The 14457-nt window shown below is 32.3% G+C and overlaps 1 protein-coding gene across 5 annotated transcripts in view; it reads right to left on the bottom strand.

The window, feature by feature from the left end:
• Positions 1–14457, bottom strand: part of Usp47 (ubiquitin specific peptidase 47) — a 105867-nt gene that overhangs the window by 22344 nt on the left and 69066 nt on the right. For all 5 annotated transcript variants that reach the window (XM_015477634.2, XM_015477633.2, XM_048788343.1 and 2 more), the window contains 6 exons: positions 8202–8333; positions 7647–7723; positions 7055–7110; positions 4739–4851; positions 3692–3796; positions 844–1051 (listed from right to left, as the gene is read on the bottom strand). In XM_015477634.2, the coding sequence (XP_015333120.1) occupies positions 844–1051; positions 3692–3796; positions 4739–4851; positions 7055–7110; positions 7647–7723; positions 8202–8333 (691 nt within the window). The remainder of the gene's footprint in view (positions 1–843; positions 1052–3691; positions 3797–4738; positions 4852–7054; positions 7111–7646; positions 7724–8201; positions 8334–14457) is intronic.

Raw genomic sequence — 14457 nt, 5'->3', positions numbered from 1 at the left:
AAGAATATTACATTTAATGTACTTTGGAAAGAAGAGCCTTCATAAAATAGGAAGGCCTGTGGGATCCACAGAGGAACAGAATATGAAAGGGCACAATAAGATTTCTAAGTTCAACTTTCAGGGATAAAAATTAGAGAACACAAATCTGAATTTTGACTTCCCACTGATGGACAGGAGTTAGGGTCAAGATACAACAGTAAGAATTTTGTAAAATTATGCTTGGATTTTTCCTCCTATTTATTATGCTTTACATACAGTTTTCTAGTAAGAAAACTCTGGAAATGAGGAAGACCATGTAACTCTTTAGGGACTACTCTGGAGAGAGTAGGGGCATTATACTTTGCTTTCCAAGTCATTCTCAAAGAAAAGGGCAAATGTGCTAAGGAAATATGACAGAATTCATGAAAAGAGCAAAAAGCCCCCTGGGGTCTGTAGAAAGAGATTGGAAATGTGGTCAGTGATAGGGTTAGGAATCCACCTCTTCCAAAAAGACACTAAAAACAGAGACGTTCTGGCAATAAGTTTTTTTGAAGCAAGGAAAAGAGACTGAGGTAAGAGGAAGAGTGAGATCCTCCTAAGAGATTAGCTGCTAATTTCAGGGATTTATGGCATATAGGATTATTCAGTACCAAATGATTCAGTACTACAAAGTAAAGAAGAAAAATCCCATTGCAGACTTCTTGCTGATGTTATTCATTTCCAAGCTTATTGCTAACTACTTCAATTATTCTAAATGTTAAGAATATATTTAAAGGTTTAAATTATAGCTATTTCTACAAACAGAACATTTTCTTGTGAAAATTTTAAATCCAGTACAACTAAAAATAGCATAAGATTGCTTACCTCCAGGTTTATAAGACTGGAAAACTTGATCAGGCTTTCTTGTCTCCAGAAGTAGGTCAAACATATACGTTGACTTGACTCCACCTAGAAGAAGTCCCATTGGTGTATCTTCTTCTCCTTCATATGATCGTTCTAGATAATCATGAAACTCATCATATTTAACAAGGCGACAGCAATCCAAGGGTATTACCTCTTCTAAATCCATCATCTAGAAGAAAACAACCCAAGCAAGAGAAAAAATAATAATAGTGTTTAGTCCTGTGTGTGATAATCCTATTAATTAGTCAATAGTCTTAACAAAATCTATGTAGTTATGATTTGAATCAAAGACATCAAAGCTATGGAGACAACTTAAATGTGATTTTTAAATGACCATGTTTCAAATCATATACTATGCACTAATATATTTTAAAGACTTTTATTTATTTATTTTAAGAAAAAGGAAAAAGAAGTTTTATTGCTTCGCTAGCAAATAAGAAACACGGAGGACTCCTGTCCCAGAGTCTGTGATTCTCCCCATCAGGAGAGGGTTATATCTTCCCCCCAACAGTCAACGACCAAACTCTGCCTTGAGCCAGCTAGGCAAGCACTCTGCCACTGAGCTAAATAATCCCCAACCCCTGAATAGAGGGTTTTTAAAAAGATGATTCAAATGCTACATTCTACATGTCCACAATAAAGACTTTTTTATATGAAAAAATTAACATTCTAAACTTTAGATGGACTCAAAATCAATATATTACAATCTACTGTAATTACTAAGCTAGAAACACATGGGAGAACAACAACCAAGTAGAACACGCATCTTTGGTTTTTTGATCCAATATATAACAGAATTGATAACTTGACTATCTAGTAATATCCTACTAGACAGGAGAATGGCATAGCTCTTATAGCCATCATAAAGATTATGGTTTCTATTTCTTCTAATTGTTATCCATTCCTCTGCGGACATAACCTTTACTATCAGTCTCCAGACTACCTACAAAGCATAGTTTGAGAAATGCATTTATAGATGTTCCTCTAGCTCATGTCACTAGCAGATAATGTACCCTGGAGGCAACATCTCATGAATGGGAAACGAGCCTCCTGGAGAAACATAGTAGGACTGCTAAGAAGTATTCAATGTCCATGAAGGGGTTGTGTTTACGACTGTAAAGGAAGATCTAAAGGCCTTAGTGTGTACCTCTTGATCTCTATTTCACTACCTCCCACCCCCAGAGAAGCAGCTCTATTTTGGGTATATAAGATTGATCTCTTTTCTGTTTGACTCTTTGTGAACTTTTACTTCCTACTTTCGAGATAAATATTTTTTTCCTCCTATATTAAAAAATGGATGAACTATCAACTATCCTTACAGCTATAACACTGATTGAACTTACTGTGTAAAATTGTATTTTGTTAAGTTATTTTTTTCCACTTTAGTCTAATTTGGTTTTACCCCTGTTTTACAGGGATGATGCTTAAGTCCAACACTAAGTTTAAAGGATTTTGCTACAATGAGGTAAATCCAGAGCCATCCATCCATCTTACTGTTTGTTCCTTCACTTACTCATTTACATACCCACCCAATTTGGACTCTAATATATACCAGGAAAGTATTAGAAATGAAATAATGAGCAAAACCAGAATAGTATTCGCTTTTCATGTGCTTACAGACTAGAGAAGAACAGTGATATTAATTAAAATAGCCACACAACAAAATGTAAAAATTTCGACATTGGTAAATGCTTTATAAGAGCAGGTATATAATACAAACAGTTCTCAAATTTTAATACACCTAAGAATCCCCTGGGATCCTGTCTAAAATGCATTATTCCCAAGTTGAACACAGAAATTCTGATTGATTTGTAAAAATTAGCATTTTTAAATAAAAACATTATTTTTATTGTGATTCTGATACAGGTTATGCACTGGTTCACACTTTGAGAAAAGTATCAGCTATCTTGTGAGCTGTTTTTAGTTGTCTAATTAATCATACATATAAAATATACAAAATGATAAAGTATAGAATTTTTCTCTAGGTAATGAATGCCTAACTTTAGTTAAGTTTCTATTAGGTTTTTTATGGAAAAGGGAAATTTTTCATTTGTCAAGAACCACAAATGATATTTTGAATGATCCGGTAAGAGTGCTTCTCTATTTATCTTTCCAACCCCACAAGTAACTTTTCATAATTCTTAGAACAAAATGTAATATCATTCCTATAAGGTATCATAATTTATTTTGTTATTCTGTGCTCTAATTCAAGATAACGTAAACACAGTACTCCTTCTTTTTGTTTCTTGAACATGCCAAGCACTTCCTTTATCTCAGAGCTTTATGCATGCTGCCTTCTCCACTTAGAATAATGTTCCCCAAATATCTCTATCCTGGTTAAGATCTCAGAATAAGTTATTTCAAAATACTATTGATTTAGCTTATAAAGAATCAACGCAAATTGGGATGTTTAAATACTATTTTTTTCTAATGTGTTATAAACCCTATGTGGGTAGTAACCATCTTTTTCTGATATCTCTAATGCTTCATATAGTAGCTACTTAATAAATAGCTGCTAAATGACTGGAAAGAACAAATAAATATTTTGTTTTTAATTATAATTAACTGGCTTTCAGAATAAGGAAGTTCTCAAAATCAACTGAGTATATTTTCCAAAGAAGAATAAAAGAGAACTGAATTAATGGGCTATAAATTTATTGCAAGAGCTTACATTACTATTAACTATAATAAAAATTTAGGAAATCATAATAATGTTATATAAGTTTATCAATAATTAAATGCGATGAATAGTAAATAACAATTATTTAAAGTGAAAAATACAAAGATAAATAAATGCAACTAAACATACCTTATAAGCCATTTCTACTGCTTCCTTTAATGTCTTATCCTTATGAACCTCCAATTTATTTTCCATCATTACTTGTTTTATAGGATGTGAACAGAATAATTTTATCTAGAAAATGTAAAATATCATTAACTTAGGATCAAGAGTCAAAGCTTAATTGTTTTATAGATAGCATTTTTCCTAATGTCAAAATACTGTCATTAAAAAAAAAAAATCTAATCTGGCTCATTCTCTTTATATCCATACTTCTCACTAATTGACAGTAACTCTCTCCCTTTCTTTTTTTGGTATTGGGGATTCAACCGAGGGGGTGCTTAACCATGGAGCCACATCCTCAGCCTTTTTCATTTTTTATTTGAGACAGGGTCTTGCTATGTTCCTTAGAGCCTTGCTAAATTGCTGAGGCTGGCCTTGAACTTGTGATCCTCCTGCCTCAGCCTCCCAAGTCCCTGGGATTACAGATGTGAGAACTATGCTCGGCTGAGACTATATCTTAAAATAATTAAAAATGTTAATTTTAAATATTGTATACTTCTTTGTAAGTATGTATCATAATCATTCCAATTCTAAGTAATAATCATTCCTCTAATGATAAATATTCAGGTTGTTTTCAGTGATAAAATATCCTCTATGATAAATGTATGGGTCGTTTCCAATTTTGGAAAATACTGAGATGAATATGCTTCTAGTCATGAAGTATCATCATTTTATTAGGTAACATTTCTATAAGAAAAATTATATAAAAGAATATGAATTTGCTTAAGGTTCTTGATAAATACTATTCATAAAAATTTTAACAATTTTTTAGCAGCATATGAGAATGCCCACCTCACTGCAGCTTCACCAGCACCAAGCACTGTCATTACGTAACTGAGTTTTTATATATCAAATCAAATCTAATCAATTTTAGTTTTATAGTAGAGTTGGTATACTATTTAATGATCAAGATTGTATGTGTCTGTAGATTCAACCAAATGAGTAAGTTATGAGAACTGTTAAGCAAATTTAAATAACACTTTTCAATTAAAAGTAAAATTGATGGAATCTAACCTTGCATGTATTACGCTCAATTTCCCGTTGTCTCTTTTCTTGCTCTTCCAATTCTCTCTCTCTCTGCACCAAGTTTTTAATGTGTTCTGGGTATTCATCCACTTCTAGAAATTCTATCCATAATAAAAACAGGATAAGACAGTGTCAATGAAATTGGGATTCTTTTGTTCATGCTTTTTTACTATGCTCCCTGTCATATCCTATTACTCTGTACTCATGGAAATGTATTTCAGTTACATTCTTTCCTCAACTTGGAACACAAGCTTATTCTAGGCAAAGATGAAGAGGTATTGCTAGTCAGGCTCATATTTTAAAAAGCCACATATTCATCGAAATTGGCTTCTGACTCCAGGAGACCTTGAGCATGTAAACTAAGATTTTAGAGTGAAAAGACCCCTCTAAAATTCAAAAACAAAACCATTTCTAATTTCAAATTGTGCCATCACCATCGAATTGTGTAACCTTGGGCAAGTTTACGTCTCCAGACTCAGGTTTCTTTATACCTGAATAGCATCTACCCCACACAATTATTGTCTGGGAGAAAATAAAATTTGATAAATGCCACTGCTATTGTAGTTGCTACTACTACAAATACTACCTATTTGTTATTATTCTGCACTAGTATTATCTTTCCTTTGTCCTTGAAGTAATCTTTTAGTTGCTTTCTAACCAAATAAGGCTGAGTGACAAAACTGATAACTTTATCTATTACATTTCTCTCTGCATACTGTCATTTGAAAAATAACCAGTTAAAAGAAAACAGAATATACAAAAATTATTACAAAGACCTACATACAAATTATTTTTTAAGGAAGCTTTTATAATAATTTTAACTTCACATGTAACTCAAAGTAATAATACAAGTATTATTAAATAAGGAGAACAGTTGATACCAAAGGTTCATGTCTCCATAAAAGGTAAAAATGCAATGGTTTTAGAAATGAGTTATAAATTTAAAATTATTCACTATATATCATATAGCGCCCTCTGGGAGTAAAGGCTAGATCTATACATAAATTACAAAACTGGGTCAGCCTCCAGACTAACTGGAACAAGTTAGTCTTTGATGTACAGTTTCTTTATGATATAATAAGAATGACTACTTGTGTTCTTAAAACTCACTAAATAGTAAAGTCTACATTAAATTGTTTAATAGTTACTGTATGACAGATCCTACATATACTTTTGGTAGAAAGATTATTAAGTTCTAAGCCTTCTATCAGCTGACTCCACAATTTGATGAGGGCTCACAAAAAATGTGAACAAAAACACTGTAATGCTAAAGATTCACTAATAGTATGACAGTTTCTAAAAAAGTATGTTGAAATCAAAGGCAGTGATTGTTTTTAATTATAAAATGAATATGGGCAAAAACTTCATCTCTGTATGTATCTACATATTCATACACAACCCTGTTAACAATACTGCATGAATCAGTCAAAATTAGCAAGAAAAAACAAGAACTGTAATTTTAAAAGCAATTATTACCAATAAGTAAAAAAACAAACAAACAAACAAAAATATACTTTACATTTAGAATTATTTCTGGGATTCTTACTAACATTAAAATGTATTAAATGAGAAATTATACCCCATTTGATTCAAATGTATGATATGTCAAGATCATTGTATTGTCATGAGTAACTAATAAAATAAATGTAATAAAGGATGCATATTAGAGTCATACAAACTTACTTGCTTTTTAATAAAATAAGCAGAGATACTTCACTCTAGTTCCTAAAAATGTTTATAGAGTGTTTCAGGTCATCTAGGGATTCCATTTTTTAGATACTAACAAACCCCAAAAGCTTGAAATTGAAGAAAATAATGGCTAAATTTGAGTTTTTATCACATGTAAGATATGAAGCTAAATTCTTAAAATGTTATTTCATTTTTATAACAACCACAAAATGCTTTTATTAATGCATTTGACAGACGTGTAAAGAAAGATTTTAGAATGGTTAAATAACTTGCTCTAGGACATGCAGCTGGTTGAGTTATGAGGACCTACACAGGACTGGAATTATTATCACTGTACCAAAGTGCACATAATTCAAAACTTACTGCAAAAATAAATATCCAATTTATTTAAGGAAAAATAAGTGTTACCTTGTTCTTAATATACTTAAAAAATTTAAATTTTTTTCCAAGTGTTTTTACCACTTACTTTAAAAAAGTCTTTATAATTCTTTCAAGTATTTAAAAAAACCTATTTTTCTATCATTTAAAAATGGTTATGTGGGTTTACAAAACTTGTAAAAGAAATGAATTTATACTATAATTAAAATCAAGTCAAATAACTGTAAGTTAACATACTTGCATTTCTTGTTGGATCCTTCAGTCTATATATCAGCATATATGCATTTGTGGAGCTAGTAGAAACATAAAAAAGATTAATAGGGACAAAAAGTAACAAATATTCATTTAAAATTGTGGGTTTTTAAATTTCAAACAATCACAAAGCCATACCACTATTCAGATACATTACAATTTAAAGTATTCCAGAAAGAGGAAAGTCTACATTTTTTTAATGACATATTTATGAAAAAATTCTTTATCTCTTCTTGGTAACATAGTAAAGTGTTCAACAAAGCCATGTACTGAAATGAGAACTGTCAGTCAGCAAAATTTTTTCTGGAAGGAGCCAGAAAGAAAAACCCTTAGGCTTTGTAGGCCAGATGGTCTGTGTTACAACTACTCGAAATATGTTCTTGTAGTGTGAAAGCAACAACACAACCTATATAAACAAAAGACTATGTCAGTATTCCAATAAAACTTTATTTCTAAAATCTGGAGAAGGGCTGAATTTGGCCCACGGGCTGTGGTTTACAACCCAGGGGTTAATATTTGAGAATAAATACTTGGGAGAAGTTAGAATTAATTTAAACTTATGAACACTAAAAATTACCTTGCAAAAGCACTGGAATAATATCCTCTGCTTCCTGAAGATCCACCATGTGTTTTCTTTATGTCTTCTTGTGTTATCTAAAAAGTTGTTATATTATTTTGTTTTTTAAGATCTATGGCACCATTAAATTAAGGCCAATATATAATCCAATCTATTAATTAGAGATTTAGATGCTACACAGATCCTCAAGAGGAACTAGATATCAATTAAAAAGGAACTAGATATCAATTTAAAAACTTAATGATAATTAGTGGCTGCTTACCAGCCAGTCAGTTCTAGTGTTCCTAAAGACATATGAAGCACAAGGAACACATGAGAGGGCTCAGGGCAAAAGAAAAATTAGTAGTCTATCTTGGGAAACATTCACAAGCTCAAACAAAACAAAGAACTACAATAAGCAAAAGCAAGAAATTTACTGAAAATGAAAAACTTATTTGAAGCGGGTCTTGAGATAACATCATTATACAGATATTTCCATTTTAAATAAACCCTATTGTTGGTTAGAAATACCCCTACTCCTGCCTTTCAGAGCACTAATCTGAAAGGACGCCTTACCCGGCTAACATGTTGATCATTGAAGCTGTACCACTGCTCATCACTGAACGACTTTATACAAGCATAATAATGACCACCAGCAGCACTCCCCGAATGAACCATAACAGAGAAAAGCTCATAGATCAAGGAATTCTGAGGGAGGAAAAAAACCAAAAGTAATTCAGAGAGGAAAATCACAAAACCCTTATTTGACTATTTCCTTATCTCTACTAACATATAGAGATATTGATATTGTCTTACCTATCATAGGTTAACTCTTCCCTAAGATAAAATTAAAATGACAAGTCACCAAAAAAATTTTATATCTCACAAATTTTACTCGGTGTATTCCTCTACATTTTAATTTTACGATAACCTTTGGAACTATATTTATCTATAAATATGAACTTAGGTAAAAAATTAAAGAACATTCTGAAATTAGAAGCACCAGCTAAGTACAATTTTTAACATGCACAGTGAACATCAAGAAATCTCATATGAAATACTGGTTTTTTATTCAAATAAGATTCTATTTCCTTTACAAAAGAGCTAAGAGCTATAATAATTTGGAACATTTTCTAATGTGCTTATGTAGTATCTGTTATAGAATGATCTGTTAATCTGATATCTCTCCCTTATATTAAGAATGAATTCTGAATTCTATCATATCTATAATAAAATTATTTCTTAATAATGTCCTCTTCAGTTAACAATTCTTCACAGAAGGACAGACTATTAAAGCAATGTTGAAGTTATTTTTGAAAGAAAATAGAAATAAAGGGATTTATTTTAAAAAGAGATGATTTACAAACGAATTGCCTTATATTTATGGCTATCATTTCTTTCAGCAGCTCAGACACTTAACAGGTCCAAAGATACTTGGAGATACTAAAGATCTTGCAGACCAGTAATTCTTTTACAAAAGGGACAGGGAGGAAGATGGAAATAAAAGAAAGGTAAAAAGGTTAAAAAGGCAATTTGATATGAGAAGATTCCCCAGCTGCTACCAAGCGAATTTTTTTTTAAAAGTTCTTTTTAGATATACATGATAAGAGTGTATTTTGACATTCTACATACATGGACTCCAACTTATTCTAATAAGGATCCCATTCTTGTGGTTGGTTGTACATGATATGGAGTTTTACTGGTTGTGCATTCATATATGAACATAGGAAAGTTATGTCTGGTTTTACTATCTTCCCCATTCCCATAGTCCTTTCCCTTCATTCAACTTCTATTCTCCACCTCTCCCTCATTGTGGGTTATTAACTTTTCTACAAGAACTAGAGCTTCTCTTATCCACCGCCCCCCTTCTTCTTTTTTCTTTTTTTTATATTTATTTTTTTAGTTGTAGTTGGACACATTACATTTGTTTTATTTATTTATTTTTATGTGGTGCTGAGGATAGAACCCAGGGCCTCACATGTGCTAGGCAAGCGCTCTACTGCTGAGCCACAACCCCAGCCCCTTCTTTTTTCTTTTTTGCAGTACTGGGGATTGAACCCAGGTCCTCACAAGCAAGGCAGGCATTCTACCACTAAGCTATTAAAGCCCCAGCCCTAATTCTTTAAGAAAAGGCATTTTTTTCCTCTGAGAAGTCTCATAACACTCAGTTTATCTTAAATAACTTTAAACTGACTGTAATTAATACTGAAGTTTCTAGAACAAATTTTAATTATGCCTGAAAACTTCCTTGTGTAGTTAAATTTTATTTCTAAAACTAAGATTTACCATAGTGACAGAGGCTTCAGAATTTACCTGCAATCCAGAATTTGTTTTTAAAGCACTAAACAACTTATGAAATGCAAAACTATACATAATTTATCATCATAGGTTTTTCATGCATCAGATCTTTTAAAAATTACCTTTAGAAAGTGTGAATAAACAGATTAAAATTCCCTTAAAAGAACATGAGATGAGACAAATTCTGGATGCGACTGAATGATATGAATAATATTTTATTATATGTAGACACCTTTAAAACCTGCATCTATACATTTTAAAAATTTCATTATAATTAGCAAAGTCAAAATATAATTATTTCCTTGGAAAATTCTGAAGGTAGAAAATTCTAGATAACAAAGGTACACTGAATCGCCTTCCAAATCAGAATTACATAAACATACATATATAAATAAAAGATATCTATCATAAACCAAAAATAAATATACAAACATAAACAAAAGATAATATGGTCTATATGAAAGAGTAAGGGTTCTCAAAAGCAGCACTTTTAGTTCCAAGTCAAACTTGATTGCTAAGAGGTAGAAAGGGGGGTTGGGGCTGTAGATCAGTGGAAAAGTACTTCCCTCGCATGTGTGAGGCACTGGGTTTGATCCTCAGAGACAAATAAAAATAAATGAGATACTATGTGTCCATCTACAACTAAAAAAAATATATGTTAAAAAAAATAGAAAGGGGACTAAGAGTGATTTTATCAAAATGTAGAATGATAATTTGTAAATAAAATTACTTAAAAACATATCTATTATTCTATTTTAATGTTATTAACAAAATGATAGATTCTCTTAAATAAAATAAAAAGGGTATAAAACTTCAAACATAGTACTGGCAAACAAATTTACAAATTTCTAGATTTGGGTAGAACAACAGAGAGGCACAGAGACTAAATGATTTGCCCGAAGTGATAGAGCTTGTTACTGTCAATGTCAGAATTAAAGCCTGGGATTATGTGAACTTCTCATGTTGAGGTCCAATAGTGAACATTTTAAGCTTTGTGGGTCATACGATGTTTGCCACAACTATTCAGTTTTTGTTAGGGCACTCTACAAGACATAGACAATATGTAAACAATGGAAATGGCTTGTTCCAATAAAACTATACTCACAAAAAAAAAGGGAGCACCAAGTGACAGAAATGAAAGTTCAGAAAACACCAAGCAGGATAAATCACTACCGCTCCTCACAAAACAAACAAACAAACAAACAAATAAATAAACCCACAAAAGATTTTTCACATTTAGGCTTATCATATTCAAACTGCATAAAACCAAAAACAAAGGGAAAAAAGTCTTCAAGGGAGCCAAAAGGGAAGTAGCACCTTACCTCAAGAAGAACCAAGATAAGAATTACAGCATACTTTTCATTATAAAGCATGCAAGCAAGAAGAGGATAGTGAAATATTTCAAGTGTTGAAGAAAAAAATTACCAGCAGCCTAGAATAATATATTCAGAGAAATAATTCTTCAAAAGTGAAGGAAACTGGATAGAAATCAGTTTAAAAGGAAAAGTAAAAAAATCTCACAAACATGAGGACATTTAAAAACAAAGAATCAAAGAGTCACATGAGAAAATATCTCAATAAAAATGAAAATAAAACCAAAATATATCAAAACATATGGATGTGTAACTAGTAAGGAGATTAGATTACTTCACTGGTAATGTTTGGTAAGTCTACCAAACATCTGAAGAAGAAATATACCAATTCTCTAAAATCACTTCCAAAATGAGGGAACACTTCATAATTCTTTCTATGAGCCCAACATTACTTAAACAAGATAAACATTTTACAAGACTGGAAAGCTACATACCTATGCCTCTCATGAACACAGATACAAAATCTATAACATACTAGCAAATTAAATTCAACAATGTCTAAAAAGAATTACATATCACAACAAAATAGGATTTGTTCCAGTTAAATAAAACTAATTCAATATTAGAAAATTAACCAATGGAATTCAAGATCAACATATCTAATCCCCATTCATGACAAAACAAATTAAAAAACCACTAAACAAACTAGGAATAAATGGCAAACCTCCTTAATATGACAACGAATACCCACAAAAAAATGTAGAGCCAATATCATACTTAATGGTATGAGACAGAAAGCTTTCTCCCTAAAGTATGGAGAAGGCAAGGATGGGGTCTCTCAACACCCCTAGTTAATGCTATATTAGAAGGCTTACTGAGTACAATAAGACAAGAAAAAGGCACACGTATTGGAAAGAAAGAAATTAAACTGCCTTAATTTGCAGATGATATGAGTATTCAGAAAAACAGGCCGATGGCTAGATTGGGCTCTTAAATCATAGTTTACCAACTCTTACAACAATGCAAGGTTCATTATGTCATGTATCCACTTATCTATTATACAACAATTCCTATTCATCTATCTGTGGTGAATGAGGTAATTTAAAAAGGCAAAGATAATAATGATCATCACATTCAACCATCATTAATTACCCCATGCCCTCTCCCTTCCCCTCCCACCTCTCTGCCCTACCTAGAGTTCACCTATTCCTCCCATGCTCCCTCTCCCTATCCCACCATGAATCAGCCTCCTTATATCAAAGAAAACATTCAGCATTGGTTTTAGTCTCTTTTATTGTTGAGTAATATTCCATTGTACATATGCCACATTTTTTTTTTAATCCATCTATTGAAGGGCATCTAGGTTGGTTCCACATTTAGCTATTGTGAATTGTGCTGCTATAAACATTGATGTGGCTGTGTCCCTGTAGTATGCTGTTTTTAAGTCCTTTGGGTATAGACTGAGGAGAGGGACAGCTGGGTCAAATGATGGTTCCATTCCCAATTTTCCAAGAAATCTCCATACTGCTTTCCATATTGGCTGCACAAATTTGCAGTCCCACCAGCAGTATATGAGTGTACCTTTTTCCCCCACACCTCACCGATACTTATTGTTGTTTGTATGCATAATACATTCTGACTGGAGTGCATTTCTCTAATTGCTAATGATGATGAACATTTTTTCATGTGTTTGTTGATTGATTGTACATCAACTTCTGAGAAGTCTCTCTTCAGGTCCTTGGCCCATTTATTGATTGCATTATTTGTTTTTTTGGTATCTAGCTTTTTGAGTTCTTTATATACCCTAGTGATTCGTGATCTATCTGATGTGTGAGGGGTAAAGATTTGCTCCCAAGATGTACGTTCTCTATTCACCTCACAGATTGTTTCTTTTGCTGAGAAGAAGTTTTTCAGTTTGAGTCCATCCCATTTATTGATTCTTGATTTTAATTCTTGTGCCACAAGAGTCTTATTAAGGAATTTGGGACCTAATCCCACATGATGGAGATTAGGGCCTACTTATCCAAAGTACATGTACGAAGACACGAATTGGTGTGAGTATACTATGTATACAATCAGAGATACGAAAAACTGAGTTCTATATATGTAATAAGAATTGTAATGCATTCTGCTGTTATATATACTGTTACATATAAATTTAGAAAAAAAATAAATAAAAAATACTAAGCCAGGCACAATGCAGCATGCCTGCAATCTCAGCTACTTGGGAGGCTGAGGGAGGAGGATCTCAAGTTCAAGGCCAATCTGGGCAATTTGGCAAGATTCTGTCTCAAAACAAATACATAAAATGGGCTAAGGATGTAGCTCAGTGGTAAAGTGCTAGCCTAGCATGTGTAAGGACCTGGGTTCCATCTCCATTACTGGAAAAAATAAAAAAATAAGTAAATAAAAACTGAAACAAAACAAAAAAGGCAAAGAGTATTGGTGACAGTGATGAGAATGATGGCCTTGATCTAGTAACAGATTTATTCTAGTAAAACCCCATTCTTAAATACTGACCCCAAATCTCTATATTTAATATGACTCTAAGATTTGAGACTTCAAGTGATTCATTATTCACACCATGAACAGGACATTTCTACCTGTAATCCTTCCCTCAATAAAGCAGAATACATGAATGTGAAAGAAATGGTTTGATAAAACCTTAAAATCATTCACATAGAACAAAGAAAATCCTATCCCAGAGATTATCCAGATCTGTGGTTTTCAAATTATAATCCATGGAATTATATCATTTTCCAAAAGTGTCTAAGGACTATTATGGGAGAGTAAAAAAGATTGAGAGCCTTGAATTTCTGCTACCTCTAAAAGATCAATTCTGTTATTAACTTTTTCAGAAGTATTCCTATGGCTAGGATTTTTCAAATCAACAGATTAAGTCCAACACTTTCATTTTGCCATATGAGAAAACTCAGATGATATATAAGGTTTGCTGACTTGCAGTACTTGGCAGAGCCGGTACTAGGATCTTGGTTTCTTGGTTGCTAAGCATCCTTTCTTTTGGGGGGAAGAGTGGAGGGTGGAGGGGTGAGGAAGATAGTTTATAGACCAGTCTCCCCAAAATTAATGTTCCCCCCAATAAGTAGGTTTTTTTCTAAGTTTAATTATGATCTTATACACATGCACATGTACACAGAAAACTAACAACTTTAATAAGTCTTAATTTTTAAAAATGAAACTTTCAAAGAGTGTGATTCAAA

This window comes from Marmota marmota, unplaced genomic scaffold, assembly GCF_001458135.2.
Source record: "Marmota marmota marmota unplaced genomic scaffold, marMar, whole genome shotgun sequence".
NCBI lineage: Eukaryota > Metazoa > Chordata > Mammalia > Rodentia > Sciuridae > Marmota > Marmota marmota.
Note: the sequence above shows the minus strand (reverse complement) of the source record. Positions and strands in the feature narration are given on the sequence as shown.